General features: G+C 48.5%; 2 protein-coding genes across 4 annotated transcripts in view; both read left to right on the top strand.

The window, feature by feature from the left end:
- LOC116991939 (shiftless antiviral inhibitor of ribosomal frameshifting protein homolog) overlaps window positions 1–11,244 on the top strand; it is a 12,501-nt gene extending 1,257 nt beyond the window's left edge. Inside the window, exons 3-9 of one of the 2 annotated variants that reach the window (XR_004416937.1) lie at window positions 3,134–3,188; window positions 4,624–4,671; window positions 5,909–6,049; window positions 6,534–6,637; window positions 8,781–8,929; window positions 9,777–10,520; window positions 10,675–11,244. Coding sequence is in view for 1 of the 2 variants with exons in the window: in XM_033050941.1 (XP_032906832.1) it covers window positions 3,134–3,188; window positions 4,624–4,671; window positions 5,909–6,049; window positions 6,534–6,637; window positions 8,781–8,929; window positions 9,777–10,105 (826 nt within the window). In the remaining variant the exon portion in view is untranslated. Of the gene's footprint in view, window positions 1–3,133; window positions 3,189–4,623; window positions 4,672–5,908; window positions 6,050–6,533; window positions 6,638–8,780; window positions 8,930–9,776 lie in introns of both variants that reach the window. The other variant, XM_033050941.1, reaches the window with a different exon arrangement.
- Window positions 11,245–17,165: 5,921 nt separating this feature from the next.
- LOC116991827 (ras-related protein Rab-3D-like) overlaps window positions 17,166–20,124 on the top strand; it is a 39,479-nt gene continuing 36,520 nt past the window's right edge. The window contains exon 1 of one of the 2 annotated variants that reach the window (XM_033050791.1): window positions 17,166–17,312. The gene's annotated coding sequence lies outside the window, so the exon portion shown is untranslated. The remainder of the gene's footprint in view (window positions 17,313–20,124) is intronic. The other variant, XM_033050792.1, reaches the window with a different exon arrangement.

The raw sequence follows: 20,124 nt of genomic DNA, 5'->3' as shown, positions 1-20,124 counted from the left end.
TCTCCCACTCACGATGCCCTCCACCCCTCCTCTATGCGATCTCCATCCACCTTTCTACCCTTCCAGAGACCTGACTACAAGCCCTATTTGCCCCCAGAGAGCGGTCCTGACCTCCCATCTGAAGAAGGGTCTCGACCCGAAACGTCACCCATTCCTTCTCTCCAGTGATGCTGCCTGTCCCGCTGAATGACTCCAGCAATTTGTGTCAACCTCCCATCTACCTCATTGGAGTCTTTTGAACTCTCTTTATAAGTTCATAATCGATAGGAGCAGAATTAGGTTTATTCGGCCCATCGAATCGAGTCTGCCATTCAATCATGGCTGATCTATCTCTCCCTCTTAACTCCATTCTCCTGCCTTCTCCCCATAACCCCTGACACCCGTACTAATCACGAAGCTATCTTTCTCTGCATTCAAAATATGATTTGTCTTGGCCTCCGCAGCCTTCTGATCTGACATTATCGGACTTCAATGTTATAACTTTACACTAAATGCTTCAGTTTAGTTTATTGTCACGTGTACCGAGGTACAGTGAAAAGCTTTTGTTGCGCGCTAACCCAGTCAGCGGAAAGACAATACATGATTACAATCGAGCCGTCCACAGTTGTACAGACACATGATACAGTATGAAATGTTGCGGAGTGGAGATTTCAAAGAGCATATTGCAGATCCACCTGTGACTATTACACAAAGAGCTCCTGGGTTGAACATTCCCTTTATTCATCATCTGTGCTCTGTGGATGGCTTCATTGTATTAATGTGTAGTCTTTTTATTCATAAGTTCATAAATCATTAGATTTAGGTCATTCGGCCCATCGTGACTACTCCGCCATTCAATCACGGCTGATCTATCTTTGAATCTCAACCCCATTCTCCTGCCTCCTCCCCAGTGGCACAGTAGCGCAGTGGTAGAATAGACTCACAGCGCCAGAGACCTGTGTTCGATCCTAGCTACGGGTCCTGTCTGTGTGGAGTTTGTACGTTCTCCCTTTGACCTGCGTGGGTTTTCTCCAGGTGCTCTGGTTTCCTCCCACGCTCCAAAGATGTACAGGTTTGTAGATTAATTGGCTTTGGTTAAAAAATAAATAAATTGTCTCGAGTGTGTAGGATAGTGCTTGGGTACGGGGATCGCTGGTCGGCGCGGACTCGGCGAGCCTAAGGGTCTGTTTCCGCACTGTATGCCTAAAGTCTGAAGTATTCTGTATCTTTGACAAAAAGCTTTTCACTGTACCTCGGTACACGTGACATTAATAAACAAAATTAAAATCGCTAATCATAACCACCACTTCATCTGTGAAAAGATGTTGTGGGCTGAGCTGGCACAGTGGTTAAGTTTCAGGACTAGCAGCCAATTGATCATGAGTTCAAATCCTGCCACAGGGGAAGTTAAATTTGAATAGTTCAAATAATGCCTGGATTAGTGGGTATTAGTTACAGGGAGCGTCTGGACAGACTGGTTATTTTGTTTGTCGCACCAGAGATTAAGGGGAGACCTGATTGAACGTTATAAAATTATTGGAGGCATACAGACCTCTCTTGGACCCACAATACCTCAACTCTGGTCAAGAAGGCTCACCAGCGTCTCTTCTTCCTGAGGAGACTGAAGAAGGTCCATCTGTCTCCTCAGATCCTGGTGAACTTCTACCGCTGCACCATCGAGAGCATCCTTACCAACTGTATCACAGTATGGTATGGCAACTGCTCTGTCTCCAACCGGAAGGCATTGCAGAGGGTGGTGAAAATTGCCCAACGCATCACCGGTTCCTCGCTCCCCTCCATTGAGTCTGTCCAAAGCAAGCGTTGTCTGCGGAGGGCGCTCAGCATCGCCAAGGACTGCTCTCACCCCAACCATGGACTGTTTACCCTCCTACCATCCGGGAGGCGCTACAGGTCTCTCCATTGCCGAACCAGCAGGTCCAGGAACAGCTTCTTCCCGGCGGCTGTCACTCTACTCAACAACGTACCTCGGTGACTGCCAATCACCCCCCCCCCCCCCCCCCCCCCCCCGGACACTCCTCCCACAGGAAAAACACTATGTCTGTATATATGCTAATGTAAATATTTATTCAAATCGTATGCTATGTCGCTCTTCCAGGGAGATGCTAAATGCATTTCGTTGTCTCCGTACTGCACACGGACAATGACAATTAAAGTTGAATCTGAATCTGAATCTGAATCTGACATAGGCAGAATCTATTTCCTTGGGTGGCAGTGTCAAAGATTAGACGTCATAGAGTCATACAGAATGGAAACAGGCCCTTCGGCTTTCTGACTCTGTGCTGACCAAACCAGTACACTAATTCTATCTACACACTAGGGACAATTTACCAAAGTTAATTAACCTACAAACCTGTACATCTTTGGAGTGTGAGAGGAGACCGGAGCACCCGGTGAAAACCCAGGCGGCCACAGGGACAACGTGCAAACTCCACACAGGCAGCGCCCGTAGTCAGGATCGAACCCGGGTCTCTGGTGATGTAAGGCAGCAACTCTACCGCTGTGACACCATGCAGCCCATGTTATGGGGAACTTGGATAGTCTGTGCTTCTCTTCCCTGGGGGCGAAGGAGGCTTAGACAATACACAATAGGTGCAGGAGTAGGCCATTTGGCCCTTCGAGCCAGCACCGCCATTCAATGTGATCATGGCTGATCATGGCTTAAAGGTGATGGAAGCATGTAAAGGGCCTGTCCCACTTTCAAGACCTAATTCACGACCTTTTTTACTCGTAGACATTTATCATCAGGCTAGAAAAAACGCCCCGACCTACTTGACGCCACGAGTACCTACGACTAGCATCACGACCTATCTACGACCTACCTACGACCTCGTGACGACCATGCTGCGAGTATGAGTCAAGGGCAAACTCGGCAGAGGTCGTGAAAGTGTGACAGGCCCTTAAGATGAGAGATTAGGAAGGGTGCCAGGGGTTATAGGGAGAAGACAGGAGAATAGAGTTGAGAGGGAGAGGTAGATCAGCCATGATTGAATGGCAGGGTAGACTTGATGGGCCGAATAGTCTACTTCTGCTCCTATGCCCAATGAACATGAGATTACGAGAGTTATGGATAGACTATGGAAGGGGTCTGGAAAACAAAGGGCTGGAAATTAAACAAGGTATTTGTTTGATTTCTTACAGAGTTGGACGCTGATGATAGAAAAGAGATTGATAATGATCCCATAGTCAAGGTAAAGGTGGCTTGTATGTTTTCTGTTAAAGCTGCGGAAGCTTTAAAGGTGAGTAGTCCACCTGGTAAATGAAAGGAGCCAGGTGGGCGTGGATTAGTGCGCAAAGCCAGCTTGATGATGGCGCTGCCTGTAACTGTCTCAACGTCAATAACAAAACAAGTCCGATGGAAGTTTGGTTGGTGGGATGTAAGCATTGGGAGCCAGCGTGGACAACTCATGAACTGTCGTTTGGTTTAGTTTAGAGAAACAGCGCGGAAAACAGGCCCGTCAGTCCACGCCGACCAGCGATCCCCGCACCTTACAGGGGCTGTCCCACTGCGGCGACCTAATCTGCGAGTTTAGAAGAGTTTGCCCTCGACTCAAACTCGCAGCATGGTCTACACGTGGTCCTATGAGGTCGCTGGAACTCTCCTTCGCGCTCGACGGAAGTTCCCGAATACTCGCGGCCTCAGCTCAGTCGCGAAAAATTTTCAGCATGTTGAAAGATTTTTCGCGAATAAAATTTGGTTGGCATGGGTCTTTTTGACTCGTAGTGCAGTGGAGTGGGGTCGCTATTTAGTTACAGGCAGTCGATGGCAGCCGTAGGCAATCTCCTTTGCTGACCGGGCATTTTTATTAGCTCATTGGAGTTTTCAGGACCAAGGAAAACCTACCGGTAAGTGAAATGCCCGCTAAACTTTATTAAACTTCTTAAAAGTGTCTCCCCCCCCCCCCCCTTCTCTCCCCTTCTCCCCCCCCCCCCATTCTCTCCTTTTCTCTCCTTTTCTCTCCCCTCCTCACTGGCGCTGTGAGGCAGCAATTCTACCGCTGCACCACCGTGCCGTTCTAGAGATATAGAACCATAGAGTGATACAACGTGGAAACAGACCCTTCGGCCCAACTTGCCCACACTGGCCAACATGTACCATCTACGCTAGTCCCACCTGCCTACATTTGACCCATGTCCCTCTAAACCTGTCCTATCCATGTAGCTGTCAAAATGTTTCTGAAACATTGCAAGGTTGGTGAAGGAGGGTTGAGGAGAGGCCACAGGAACTCCTGGGTTGAACATTCCCTTTATTCTTTATCTGTGCTCTGTGGATGGCTTGATTGTATTAATGTGTAGTCTTTTTATTCATAAGTTCATAAATCATTAGATTTAGGCCATTCGGCCCATCGTGACTACCCCGCCATTCAATCACGGCTGATCTATCTTTCGATCTCAACCGCATTCTCCTGCCTTCTCCCCAGTGGCACAGTAGCGCAGTGGTAGAATAGACCCACGGCTCCAGAGACCTGTGATAGATCCAGGCTGTGTCCTATCGAGGAGAGGTCGAGGAGAGGCCACAAGAGCTCCTTTTCCTCGTATTCCCGCAGCCGTTTGCTAAAGGGTCTAGTTTGTAGATGCATGTGGAAGAGTCTCACCACCAATTCTGGTTCTGGTTCTTTCCACCAGGCAGTTATTAAGAAGCTCCGAGATGAAGAAAACGAGGCGAAGACCAAGGTGGGTTTGGGAACTGGGAATGGGAATGGGAATGGGAGAGCAGCAAACAGATGGTGAAACACTGCTGGTAAATACTGACACACACAAAGTGTAGGTATGGGCACAGACACGTACACACGCACACACACGTACAATGTGTCACACACACGTACACACACGTACAATGTGACACACACGTACAATGTGTCACACACAAGGTGTTCACTTTGTAAATATGGTCTCACACACACAAACATACACACATCATTCCTGTAAATGGTGACCCGTACAGGGTGTAAACTCCTGCTAGCAAGTCACACACATACATACGCACACACGCACTCTCGCACACACATGCATACATAGTGATACCCTCTAGGCGTTCACTCCCTGTAAATAAGGGTGCACGCACGTGTGCACACACACGCACACTCTCACACACACACGCACACTCTCGCACACACTCGCGCACACACGCACACTCTCGCACACACTCGCGCACACACACACACACTCGCGCACACACACACTCGCACACACACACACACTCGCGCACACACACACATTCGCGCACACACACACACACTCGCGCACACACACACACTCGCACACACACGCACACTCTCGCACACACTCGCGCACACACGCACACTCTCGCACACACTCGCGCACACACGCACACTCTCGCACACACTCGCGCACACACACACACACTCGCGCACACACACACTCGCACACACACACACATGCACACACTCGCGCACACTCGCGCACACACACTCGCACACACACACGCACACACTCGTGCGCACACACACGCACACACACACACGCACACACTCGCACACACACACTCGCACTCGCGTACACGCACACGCACACTCGCGCACACACACACGCACGCACACACTCGCACACACACACACACACGCACACACGCACTCTCGCACACACATGCATACATAGTGATACCCTCTAGGCGTTCACTCCCTGTAAATAAGGGTGCACACACGTGTGCACACACACACGCACACTCTCGCACACACACACACTCGCTCACACACACTCTCGCACACACTCGCGCACACACACACACTCGCGCACACACACTCGCACACACACGCACGCGCACACACGCGCACGCGCACGCACTCCCACACACGCACTCCCACCCCCACTCCCACGCCCACTCCCCCACCCCCACCCCCCCCCCCACCCCCCCACTTCCTTAAAGTCCTGTTTTCTCTCTCTGTTCCAGGAAGTGGTGTCAGAATTGACGGAAAAGAATCTGGAATTGTTAAACCTGGCCAATGAAAAGTTAATCCCATTCGAGGAGAGGCAGTTCTCCTGTAATATATGTGACATATACTGGTGGCGAAGGGTGCCGGCGAGGAAACAGGTAGGAACAGTTTGTGCGGTCACGGTGGCGCAGCGGGTAGAGTTGCTGCCTTGCAGCCAATGCAGCGCCGGAGACCCAGGTTCGATCCTGACTACGGGCGCTGTCTGTACGGAGTTTGTCCATTCTCCCCGCGAGCTGCGTGGGATACTCCGGTTTCCTCCCACACTCCAAAGACGTACAGGTCTGTAGGTTAATTGGCTTGGTAAATGTAAAAGCATTCAGCAGCAAGGCAAAGCATGATTACCTTCGAGCCATTTACTGTGTACAGATACGCGATAAGGGAATAACGTTTAGTGCAAGGCGGAGCCAGCAAATTCTGATCGAGGATAGCCCGAGGGTGACCAGTGAGGTAGATCGTAGTCTAGCCCAGCAGGAATAGTGGTATCGGTGTTGAATATTGTGAGGTTACAGCTCTACTGCTGAGCCACCCATCCCTGTGGTGAGTGAATGTGCTGAGCTGTCCTCTCTATCTCCACCCACACAGGTGTCCAGGTGTCGAAGGTGCAAGAGAAAGTACGACCCAGTGCCGTACGACAGGATGTGGGGCTACGCTGAGTTCCACTGCCAGGAGTGTGGCCATGTCTTTGGGTAACTGTGGATGGCGTGTTGGCCCTTCTCCATCATTATTGACTTGACCTCAGCAAAGGGAGCGTCTCCCCTCTCGCTGTTTCGCACACGCACACGCACACGCACCTGCCCTGAGATGCAGCGCCCGTTCCTGAGGCTTCTCCCACGAAGTCCCCAGTCTACGCATAAATCTACGCAAACCCCCAGGCTCCGCGTACCCCCCCACACAGCTCATAGAGCAAACTCATAGAGTCAGCGTGAAACAGGCCCGTCAGCCCAACCTACCCACACCATTCATAGATTAGAAAATAGGTGCAGGAGTAGGTCATTTGGCCCACCACCATTCAATATGATCATGGCTGATCATCCACAATCAGTACCCCGTTCATGCTTTCTCCCCATATCCCGTGATTCCGTTAGCCCAAAGAGCTAAATCTAACTCTCTCTTGAAAACATCCAGTGAATTGGCCTCCACTGCCTTCTGTGGCAGAGAATTCCACAGATTCACAACTCTCTAGGTGAAAAGGTTTCTCCTCATCTCAGTCCTAATTGGCCTACCCAGATGGGACGACAGATGGCACAATGGGCTAAGTGTTCGGCTGGCGACCGGAAGGTAGCCGGTTCGAATCCCGCTTGGAGTGCATACTGTCGTTGTGTCCTTGGGCAAGACACTTCACCCACCTTTGCCTGTGTGTGAATGTCTGTGAGTGATTGGTGGTGGTCGGAGGGGCCGTAGGCGCAGATTGGCAGCCACGCTTCCATCAGTCTGCCCCAGGGCAGCTGTGGCTACAGAAGTAGCTTACCACCACCGAGTGTGACTGAGGAGTGAATGAATAATGCGATGTAAAGCGCCTTGAGTATTAGAAAGGCGCTATATAAATCCCATCCATTATTATTATTATTACCCCTTATTCTTAAACTGTGACCCCTGGTTCTGGACTCCCCCAACATGGGGAACATTTTTCCTGCATCAAGCCTGTCCAATCCCTTAAGAATTTTATATGTTTCTATAAGATCCTCTGTCATCCTTCTAAATTCCAGTGAATATGAGCCCAGTCGATCCGATATTGAGTCATAGTCGTACAATGTGATACAGGCCCTTCAGCCCAACTTGCCCACACCATTCATAATAATAATAATAATAAACTTACGGACTCAAGGTCCAGACAAGGGGCAAAATTACATTAAAAATGCATTGCATATTAAATATCATAAAATACATATAAAATCTTAGTATATCATAAAAACATCATAATTTATATATTTTTTAAAAACACAATACATAAGCTAAATCCAGATTAAAAGATGATCGATGTCCTACAACGAGACAACGATACCAGTGTCTCCACAGCTGGGATTCGTAGCGTGTAATGCTAACCCTTATGTTTGACAAGGCCACAATAAGCACATTTTTAGAGTCATTTATCCTGCAAATGAATTTATACATGTGATGTCTTAGGATAGCTTCTAAAGTACTGACTCCTGCAGCCACAAACATATTACTGGCACTACACCATCTAGGTTTCCTTAGCAGTGTTCTCATGGCATCGTTATATGCCACCTTTAGTCTCTGTATATGTGTATAGATTATACAGTTCATATAACATGAAACAGGCCCTTCAGCCCAACTTGCCCATGCCGCCAACACGCCCCATCTACACTAGTCCCACCTGCCTGCTTTTGGCCATTATCCCTCTAATCCTATCCTATCCACATACCCATCTAAACATTGTGATAGCACCTGTCTCAATTACCTCCTGTGGCAGCTTGCTCTATATATCCACCACTGTTTGTGTAAAAAAAAAAGTTACCCCTCAGGATTCTATTAAATCTTTTCCTCCTCACCTTAAAACATCGAACAATACTCATGTGTAATCTTGTGTTGTCTTTCCGCTGACTGGATAGCACGCAACAAAAATGCAATTCACCGCATCTTGATACACGTGGCAATCAACACACCTAGATTAAACTCACCTCAACTCAATGCAAATCAACTAACTTAAACTAGATTAAACTCAACCATCTAAATTAAATTCAACAACTCAACCCAACTCATGCCAACCCTGCCGACCCCTTGTGTCATAGCCTGGTATTCCCCACATTGCCCCGATCTCTGTTGTCTGTGGCCGGTTGTGTCCCTTCCTCAAGCTGTCTCCTGTTGTAGGGGGTTTGGCCAGATGGGTCTGCCTGCGCCGTGCTACATCTGCTCCAGCCACGTCACCCCCCTGCGGATCCTTCCGCCAAAGAAGAGCCTGGGCCCTCACAGCCCCAGGCCCCACAGCTGTTACGCTGAGGATTGCTACAACCGCCAAGGTAGGTCCCTGACCCACGCCCGGGCGCCCTCATCACCTCTCCCCCTGCGCTCTTGCGTCTTGCTAGGGTCTGCCTGGCATCTCTCCCGTAGAAACAGTGGCGCAACGGTAGAGTTACTGCTTTTTAATGCGGAGAATGGCAGGTTCTTGATTAGGGGTTATGAGAAGGCAGGAGAATGGGGTTGAGAGGGAAAGATGATTGAATGGCAGAGTAGACTTGATGGGCTGAATGGCCTAATGAGCTTGGCACTGTGGCGCAGCGGTAGATTCTTACTTACAGCACCAGAGACCCAGGTTCGATCCTTGTCTGTACCGAGTTTGTACGTTCTCCCTGTGACCTGCGGGGGTTTTCTCCGAGAGTTTTGGTTTCCTCCCACACTCCAAAGACATACAGGTTTGGTGTAAATGTAAAAATCGTCCCTTGTGTGTGTGTGTGGGATAGTGTTAGTGTGTAGGATAGTGTTAGTGTGCAGGGATCGTTGGTTGGCATGGACTTGGTGTTGTATCTCTAAACTAAACTCAGCTTACAACTTCCTGAAGATTTAAGACTTGCCTCAACTTTGACCACTTTTAAAACAAGACTGAAAACTTTTATATTTACTTTAGCTTTCAGCTAAATCTTAACTACATTGCACTTTTAACTTTTGCACTTTTTATAATGCATTTTTAATTTTGCTTTTCTTTTCTTTTAGTTCTTCTATTTTATTTCATTTTATTATTTCATTTATTGTATGACATGTTTTTATGTGAAGCACTTTGAGTCTGCCTCGTGTATGAGATGTGCTATATAAATAAAGTTGCCTTGCCTTGCCTTACAAACTCTTTCCGCCTTCCATTTCCCCACCCAGAGCCTCACATCCCAGGCACCCACTGTGTCCACCCTCGAAGCCGGCAGAAAAGGGGTCTGCCGAAGGTTCTGTACCCCAGCCCGGGGCACTTGAGCACGGGATCCACGGTGGCCACTTGCCTGAGTCAGGGCAGCCTGATGGAGTGCCCCGTGGACGAGATAATCGCCGAGGACATTCTGGAGGAGGATGAGGAGGCCACGGAGGACGAGATGCCCGCGGCGGACATCCTCGACCAGTCGACCGAAGACGAGGAAGACTCGACGGAGAAGTCTGACAGCGTCAACAACGATAACGGCAACGAGAGGCCCCGTGACAGATTGTCCGAATGAGGGCGCGAGGAACTGCAGATGTTGGAACCTTGAGCAAAGCACAAAGTACTGGAGGAATGAATGAATGAATGGATGAATGGATGAATGGATGGATGAATCACTGATGACAAGTCTCAGTGATCTCCTTTGCTTTGAATTCTTTGCCCAACGGAACTCAACGGGTCAGGCAGCATCTGTGAAAGACACAGACAATTCACACAAAGTACTGGAAGAACTCTACAAGGTCAGGCAGCTTTTGTGGGCCATGTTTTGGATGGGGAACCTTCTTCAGACTGATTGTAGTAAGGTGGAGAAAACTGGAAAGGAGAGGTGGAGCTGTGACAGAGTTTTGTGGAGGAAATGGGCAGGTGACGTTTCAGAGTGGGACCCTTCTTCAGACTGATTCTATTAGGGTGGAGAAAGCTGGAAAGGAGAGGTTTGGGCTGGGACAAAGTTCTGTGAAGGATACAGGTAATATTTTCGATCAGGAATGTCATTGTCCTACCTGGGACACATGACAATAAACTCTCTTGAATCTTTAATTTTCATCAGACTAATTGTGGTTGGGTGGAGAAAGGTGGAAAGGGGAGGTTTGGGCTGGGATGTAGTTTTGTGGAGGATTTTTTTGCGACATTTTGAAACAGGACCCTACAATCAGCTTGAAGAAGGGTCTCGACCCGAAACGTCGTCTGCCCATTCCCTCCACTGCTGAGTTCTTCCAGCACTTTGTGTGAATTATCTGGAAGTTGAGTAAGGTTGAGTTTGTCATGGATGCACAGCCTCTCCTCCGTCAGTCCCAGGGTGAAGGTTTGGGCAGGAGACCCTTGCAAAGGAAATTGGCACCGACTCGAAGCGGAGGCACCTGGAACTGCAGGCGCTGGGAATCTTGAATAAAACGCAAAGTGCTGGAGGAACTCAGCAGGGCAGGCAGCATCTGTGGAAGGGGAATGGTGTCGGGACCCTTCTTCATACTGATGGTTGTCGGGTGGATAAAGCAGGAAAAGGAGGTGGGGTTGCATAGTCTTGGTGTGTGAGTTTCTCCAGCACTTTGTTTTTTTGACCAGCTGTTGGTTTCTGAGATTAGGTCTTACTGAAATTCCCCCCCTCCCCCCTCCCCCCCAAAAAAAAATAAGAAAGCAATTTGCAAAAACAAATAATTTCTTTAATTCCTTTTTAATTTTGCATTTAAGCAAATTAAGCTTGTATTTCATTCTAAGGGTGATGGAAATGTTCTTGCACTGACCATTCAAGGGAGGTGCAAAGGATGAGTTTGTGTGTGTGTTATATGTGTGTGTGAGTCTGTGTGTCAGGTGATTACCTCTTCACTTAGCTGCCTTAAGGACAAAAGTTGATAAAATGTTTTTCTGTGGAAAGGACGAGTGGTTAGATTGTTTGTGTGTGTGTGCGCGCATTGTGTGTGTGTGTTTGTGTGTTATATGTGTATTTGTGTTATATGTGTGTGTGTGCGCATTGCGTGTGTGTGTTTGTGTGTTATATGTGTGTGTGCACACGCAAGTGTATGTTGTGTGTTGTATGTGCGTGTGTATTATGTGAGTGTGTTGTGTATGTGGTGCGTGTGTAAGAGTGTTGTGCGTGTGTGTGTGTGTTATGTGTGCGTGAGAGTGTGTTTGTGTGTGTGTGTTATGTGTGCGTGAGAGTGTGTTTGTGCATGTGTTTGTGTACGTGTGTGTGTGTGTGTGTGTGTGTGTGTGGTGTGTGTGTGTGTGTGTGTGTGTGTGTGTGTGTGTGTGTACGTGTGTGTGTATGTGTGTGTGTATGTGTGTGTTATGTGTGCGTGAGAGTGTGTTTGTGCACGTGTGTGTGTGTGTATGTGTGTGTATGAGGAAATTACCTCCTAGCTGCCTTAAGGAGGAAGGTTGGTGCTGTAAAATAATGTCTACCTGTGCAGGGTTTCGTGTTGTTGATGTCTGTGGTTTGTGGGAGTGATTCTACACATGATCAGTCTCAGGGTTGCGACTCAAAGGAGATCCCAGCGAATTCATCCCAAAGCCAAATCTGCTGGGAATCCTGTTGCTTTTAGCGATGAGGCAGCTTAGGAAAGGGCTCCCGACCGCCCTCTCGTTCGCTCTCTCTCTGCCTATACCCCCCTCCCCCACGACCCCCTCCTCTCCCCCCACTCCTCCCACCCTCTCCCCAACCTCAGCGCTTCCTTCCTCTCCTGATACTCTCCCCACTCACAGGAGTCCTCACCAATCCATCCCAGGCGAGACTCTGCGTTGAGTAACTCCCTCTCGAGTCCTCTCCCTCCCCCTCTCTCCCTCTCTCCCTCCCCCTCTCTCCCTCTCTCTCTCCCCCTCCCCCTCTCCCCCTCTCCCTTCCACTCTCTCTCTCCATCCCACTCTCTCTCCCCCTTCCCCTTTCCCTCCCCCTCTCTCTCTCCCCCTCCCCCTCTCCCTCCCACTCTCTCTCTCTCCATCCCACTCTCTCTCCCCCTCCCCCTCTCCCTCCCACTCTCTCTCTCTCCATCCCACTCTCTCTCCCCCTTCCCCTCCCCCTCTCGCTCTCCCTTCCACTCTCTCTATCCATCCCATTCCCACTCCCCCTCTCCCTCTCCCTCTCCCTCCCACTCCCCCTCTCTCTCTCCATCCACTGAACAGACAGCTCCAAGTCATCCCGCTTGTGAAAATTGTTTCTTCAGCTTTTCTTTTCCAAGCTGATTCCACTCCGACCTCTGCTTGGGCTTGAAATCTGGAATTCCCTGGCCCTCCTTTTGCTGAACCAGCCAATCTTCACTGTAGCCCAATTCCTGATGGATGATCTGCCTTTAGGGCAGCACGGTGGCACAGCTTTAGAACTAGTGTAGATGGGCATGTTGGTTGGCATGGGCAAGTTGGGCTGAAGGGCCTGGTTCCGTGTTGTATGACTGTGCTGGGCAGACCGCTTTGAATAAACTCGTGGAGGCAAATGTATGGAAGCAAATCCTTTGGTACGTCGAGTATGTGTTGACAATATAGGGTGGAACGGTGGCACAGCAGTAGTTGCTGCCTCACAGCGCCAGAGACCCGGGTTCGATCCCGACTACAGGTCCTGTCTGTATGGAGTTTGTACGTTCTCCCCGTGACCTGCGTGGGTTTTCCCCGGGTGCTCCGGTTTCCTCCCACAATGAAAGACGTACAGGTTTGTAATTTATTTGGTTTGGTATCATTGTAAATTGTCCCTGGTGTGTTTAGGATAGTGTAATGCCCCTGTCCCACTTAGGAAACCTGAACGGAAACCTCTGGAGACTTTGCGCCCCACCCAAGGTTTCCGTGCGGTTCCCGGAGGTTTTTGTCAGTCTCCCTACCTGCTTCCACTACCTGCAACCACCTACAACCTCCGGGAACCGCACGGAAACCTTGGGTGGGGCGCAAAGTCTCCAGAGGTTTCCGTTCAGGTTTCCTAAGTGGGACAGGGGCATAAGTGTGCGGGGATCGCTGGTCGGTGCGGACAGGGTGGGCCGAAGGGCCTGTTACCATGCTGTATCTCTAAACTAAATTACCAGAGTGAGTCATAGTCTTCTGGGGGAAAGAACGAGCAGGGAGAGAGGATGCTGAATGTTCTATATGACCAGAATTTCGTCTGAGAAATATTTTAGCCTCATGAACATGCAATACCTGAGCTTTGGTAAGGTTGTCTGTACTGGGAACTGCAGTCTGCATTTTCTCATCATGTGGATGTATGTTGTGGCATCTGCTTCCGTCTGGCAATCAATTCATCAATTGATGGATTTAACATCAGAATTGTATAAAATGTGTGAATGGTTAAAAAAAAGTGAGACTAATTGTCGGACTGAGTTTGAGCAGTGTGGAATAATTTTAATTTTCTTTTATCATCATGTATTTTATCATTAAAAATCTGAATCTCATTCATTGCTTCTTTCCTTTAGTACTTTGGGCCCTTCACCCCGTACACTAGCACTATCCCACGCACACCAGGGACAATTAACAATTTTACCGAGGATAATTAACCTACAAACCTGTACGTCTTTGGATTGTGGAAGGAAACCGGAGCACCTGGAGAAAACCCACGCAGGTCACGGGGAGAACGTACAAACTCCTTCAATGTAATAATAATAATAATAATGGATGGGATTTATATAGCGCCTTTCTAGAATACTCAAGGCGCTTTACATCGCATTATTCATTCACTCCTCAGTCACACTCGGTGGTGGTAAGCTACTTCTGTAGCCACAGCTGCCCTGGGGCAGACTGACGGAAGCGTGGCTGCCAATCTGCGCCTACGGCCCCTCCGACCACCACCAATCACTCACACACATTCACACACAGGCAAAGGTGGGTGAAGTGTCTTGCCCAAGGACACAACGACAGTATGCACTCCAAGCGGGATTCGAACCGGCTACCTTCCGGTTGCCAGCCGAACACTTAGCCCATTGTGCCATCTGTCGTCCCACATGTAAATGTAAAACACATTTCAAGCTAAAAGGATCCACCTAAAAAGACACAAAGTGCTGGAGTAAGTCAGCGGGCCAGGCAGCATCACTGGGAAACAAGGATAGGTTTACACATTTTACTCATCCACCCAATAATTTGGGCAGCAATTCATGTTGCGCTCAGCAGGTGGCAGCATTGTCTCATCTCTTCCTTCAAACGTAGATAGTTTTAGACTGAAGGTTGTCACAAAATGCTGGAGTAACTCAGCGTGTTAGTGTGTAGGATAGTGCCAGTGTACAGGGATCGCCGGTCAGCATGGACTAAGTGGGCCGAAGGGCCTGTTTCCACGTGGCATCTCTAAACTAGACTAAACTAGGGGTCATTTGCAGAGGCCAATTAACCTACAAACCCAGATTCCAGCCACCCTTTGAGGTGAAATGTTTCTTCCTCAAACCCCCTCGAAATGTCCTACTCCTACATTCTCTAGTTATAGACTCCTGTGCTAGGAGGAAAAGGAGTGAGAATCAATACAATTTACTCCCAAACTGAGTGAATATCTGAACTTTTGGGCAAAAGGGACTGGTTTCTCGGCTAATAGGGGCCTTGTGGGCCAAAATTAGTGGTTTCAGGCAGGCCAAACAACTCATTTCATTTCCAATTGCATTGCAGTTTCAAGCACAGGGCAGGCCAAGCCAAACAGCTGATTGCATTTTCACTTCATTTCCATTGCCATTGCCATTGCACTTTCAAGCACAGGGCAGACTCAAGCCAAACAGCTCATTGCATTTTAACTTCATTTCCATTGCCATTACAGTTTCAAGCACAGGGCAGGCCAAACAACTCATTTCATTTTCATTAAGGGCTAACAAATCATTTATTCAAGTACATTGCATACTCAGTGTTCTGTAGTTTCCCAGCTCAGACAGAGAGTCGTGACCTCTCCCTCGCCATCTAGCCCACAGACTGAGCCACACCCACACTTCCGGGTTTTATAGTCCCTCCCCCTCCCACCAGAAGGGGCGTGGCCTTCATGGCGGTGATTGACAGGAGAGCGAATCTCAAGATTTTTTGAACACTAATAAGTCTTTTATTTTTCTTTGATGGGAAAAATCCTCAGGGCCTGCGCAGCGGAGGAGGACTCTGAGTAAGATGGCCAAAAAATCACAGCCATATGTGGTAGCGTTTTTTCTAAAATCAAAGCAAGTGCAAACAGGAAGTGGTCAAGATGAGACTTTTAATTGTATGGATGATTCACCACCATTTTCTGAACAGTAATTATGGATGAGTAATAAATGTTGGCCTTTGTTAGTGACAGGATTGGTATTGGCCTTCCATTGTCATGTATGGTGAGATAGTGAAAATATTTGCATGCTATCCAGTCAAATATTATTATACAAGTACCTGTACAATCAAGCCATGCATAAGTAATGCAAAAAGAAAAGTACCAGAACACAAAATATTGTGTTAAAACATTGTAGCATTAGAGTTACAGAAAAAGTGCAGTTAAAAATAGCGCAAGGTCTGCATTGAGGTAGGTCAGGAGATCGGGAATACACTGTGGTTTATGAGAGGAGCATTTAATAGTCTGATAACAGACAGGAAAACGCTGTTCTTGAATCTGGAGTGTGGGAGCACCCAGGTCACGGGGAGAACGTATAAAAAAAGGCATACAGACAGCACCCATAGTCAGGATTGAACCCGGGTCTCTGGTGCTGTAAGGTAGCAGCTCTACCGATGGGCCGAATGGCCTAATTCTGCTCCTACAACTTATGAACTAATGAGATGACAATAATAAAGAATGAACCTTTCACTGCGACAGAAACGTAGCCATAAGTTGAGTTCTGGTCTGGACTGAGAGCAGGTGATAGTGTTGCTCAGGGAACCATTTGCATTGCAAATAGCAAGCACGTTATCTGGTTTCATAAATGACCAGGTTAACTGGTTCCTACTGCTCAAACGTCGATAGGAAAATGATGTAGCCCATTCGCAAGTGCCTATTTGCATTAAGTTTCATAGGGAATATTGGGCTAGACTGCTTGGCCATGCTTGGCTTGTATCACGGCTGGATTTGGAAACAACTCTGCCCTGGCAAATGTAGAAGGCAGGCACGGGTTATTGATTGGGGATGATCAGCCATGATCACAATGAATGGCGGTGCTGGCTCGAAGGGCCGAATGACACCTGAACAGCACATTAAAAATATTGGGAAAACACCCTACTGGGCTGTGTGAGGGATGCCATCAGCCGGAAACAGTCCAGCATGCCCTAGTTGCATGTAGGAGATATGAGACAGAAAGAGGATTTATGATCATTGAAATGAGGAAAATTGGATTGACAGAAATATCAGTAAAGAACATTCTAGAGTGTGGAGGGAAAGGAAGGGATAAAGTTGTTGTTTGATTTCTTGAGGGCATCTGGGCTTATAAAAAGGATCTAATATAAAGACATGAGGACTGTGGAGTGAAGCCAGAAGGTGGCAGCAATGCAACATTGTGGATGCCGGCTGCCGTAAAACTCCAAAGAAGAAGAAGGGCCGAATGGCCTCCTCCTGCACCTATTTTCTATGTTTCTATGACATTGAGTTGTTCATGTGATTCATCGCTTCTGCCACAAGTGGAGCTGTAGTCATTTATAGATTGGATTGAAGGCGGCTGGTGTGTGTGTATGTGTGTGTATACACAGTACAGTATTTTGTTTGGTTGGATGCTGTGGGTAGTTGATTGTTGTGGGCTGTACTTGCAAGACACACCTTTTCAAGACAGCCCCGTGTGCAGATCCGGGTGGAGACGAGAAGCCTGTGTGAAAACAGACTCGGTCGCAAGCTCAAAGCAGGAGAGGTAGGTAATTTGTTCTGCCTTACAAGTTGTGCACTCATTTTCATTAATGAATGATTATAATTTTACGATGCAGCCTTTAGCAAGGAAACATTGGCGGATATTGCCCTGAAGTGCCGTTGAATTACTTGCAGAGTTTCAAAGAGTTTTCACATTATTGTGTGTAGGGTTTAAACTGCAGATAGACAAAATGCTGGAGTAACTCAGCGGGTCAGGCGGATTCTCTGGAGAAAAGGAGTCAGGAGACATTTCAAGGAAAGAGAATAGGGGTCGAGACCCTTCTTCAGACAGAGTCAAAGCGAGCATTCATTTGTCGTTCAGTCCACTGTTCCAGCCATTAATTGGCCAAAGCATTTTGAAAATGGGCTAAAATGTATTTAATTGACAAAAGTCCGAAGTGACAGAGAATGGGGAGCGTTCCTCGGCTCGGTAGCTTTAATTCAAGAAGTAACTACCTGTATTTAAGGATATTTAAACGTCCAATTCGGGGCCAATGCTGCCAACAGCTGTTACAAGGAGCAGGCGTCGCCTTCACGACCAACAACGAAGCATTGGTGGAAATATCAAAAACCTGGTTGCTGCTAATGTGTCTTTGCCTGGATTTGGTCACTGGGAATCAATATTGCTCGCCTGATGCTTTTGCGCATTTGGTTATATCTGGTGATTTAAAACAAAATAGAATGGGAATAAATAGCAGGGAATTTGCTGGGAGCTGAGGAGAGAGGTGAAAGACTGCATGGGAGGGGGCTGGAAGGGAGTAGGAACAGGGGGAGGGGGTGCATACATATGATACAGCCCCACACACACACGGCGTCCCTTCACCTCGTCCCCCTCAGCCTCTATAATCCCACTGAACACAGTCTAGGGCTCAACATTGGACGATCTCTCGTTTTAATGGAGACTCGAGTCCCACTGTATCCTTCGCTTCTTTCCCTGTGCTCGCTTTGCCCACATTTACCGTGCAGCATATCTCTCCCTCTCCACCCCCCTCTCTCCTCTCCCCCCTCTCTCCCTCCTCCCCCTCTCTCCTCCCCCTCTCTCCTCTCCCCCCTCTCCCCCCTCTCTCCTCTCCCCCTCTCTCCTCTCTCCTCTCCCCCTCTCCTCCTCTCCCCCTCTCTCCTCTCCCCCTCTCTCCTCTCCCCCTCTCTCCTCTCCCCCTCTCTCCTCTCCCCCTCTCTCCTCTCCCCCTCTCTCCTCTCCCCCTCTCTCCTCTCCCCCTCTCTCCTCTCTCCCCTCCCCCTCTCTCCTCTCCCCCTCTCTCCTCTCCTCCCTCTTCTCTCTCCTCTCCCCCTCCCTCTCTCCGGAACTCCCGCGACCTGTTTAACAATCTTCTCAATGGCGAGTGATTAATGTAATATGGGCGCTGCTGGCTCCTTGGGTGCGGTTTCCTCTAGTTAGTCAGTCCGCCTTGTCCCACTGCCGCCTCCCGTCAAGTCCCGCACCGGCACACACCCTGTCCCCTGAAAGGCTGCCGTTGACAAGCATGTCATTAAGTCGAGGGCAGTGTAAAGTTACGAGAGGCTGAACGGCTTGGGTAATAGGGAGAGTCACGTTAGAGTCAAACCACAATGAAACAGGCTCTTCAGCTGCACTGCACACCCACATACCTGCCCGAATGTCTTTTAAATGTTCAGTACCTGTCTCAACTACATCCTCTGGCAGTATGTTCCATATACCCACCACCAGAGATCACAGAGCACTCTATGATCTTTGCCCACCGCCCTTTGTGTGAAAAAGTTGCCCCTCAGCTTCCTATAAGATCTTTCCCCTCTCACCTTAAACCCATGTCTTCTGGTTCCTGGTTTTAAGCTCTTTTTAAACATTCTTCATGGAAACATGTCCTTCGGCCCAACTTGCCCATGCTGACCAAGATGCCCCATCTACACTAGTCCCACCTGCCCCTATTTAGCCCACATCCCTCGAATCCTACCCTATCTACGCACGTGTCCAAATGTCTGTTAAATGTTTTTATAGGACATAGAAAATAGGTGCAGAAGGAGGCCATTTGGCCCTGCACTGCCATTCATTGTGATCATGGCTGATCATCCACAATCAATAACCCGTGCCTGCCTTCTCCCCATATCCCTTGATTCCGCTAACCCCTAGAGCTCTATCTAACTCTCTTTTAAATCCATCCAGTGATTTGGCCTCCATTGCCCTCTGTGGCAGGGAATTCAACAAATTCACAACTCTCTGGGCGAAAAAGTTTTTCCTCATCTCAGTTTTAAATGGTCTCCCCTTTATTCTTAGACTGTGGCCCCTGGTTCTGGACTCGCCCAACATTGGAAACATTTTTCCTGCATCTAGCTTGTCCAGTCCTTTTGTAATTTTATATGTTTCTCTAAGATATCCTCTCATCCTTCTAAGTTCCAGTGAATACAAGCCCAGTCTTTCCAATCTTTCCTCATATGACAGTCCCGCCATCCCAGGGATTAAACTAGTGAACCTACGCTGCACTGCCTCAATCACAAGGATGTCCTTCCTCAAATTAGGAGACCAAAACTGCACACAATACTCCAGACCCCCCCCCCCCCCCCCCCAGGTTAGGGGAGCCTAAAATTAGACGGTATATCAGTTTGGTTTAGTTTAGAGATACAGCGCGGAAACAGATCCTTCAGCCCGCACCGACCAGCGATCCATGCACACTAGCACCATCTCACGCACTAGGGACAATTTGCAATTTTTACTGAAGCCAATTAACCTACAAACCTGCACGTCTTTGCAATGCGGGGGTAAACTGGAGAAAACCCATGCGGGTCACGGGGAGACCGTACAGGCAGCACCCGTAGTCAGGGTTGAACCTGGGTCTCTGCAA

The sequence above is a fragment of the Amblyraja radiata genome, chromosome 35 (assembly GCF_010909765.2).
Source record: "Amblyraja radiata isolate CabotCenter1 chromosome 35, sAmbRad1.1.pri, whole genome shotgun sequence".
NCBI lineage: Eukaryota > Metazoa > Chordata > Chondrichthyes > Rajiformes > Rajidae > Amblyraja > Amblyraja radiata.
The sequence above is the reverse complement of the archived record's forward strand: the minus strand, read 5'-3'. Positions and strand labels throughout refer to the sequence as shown.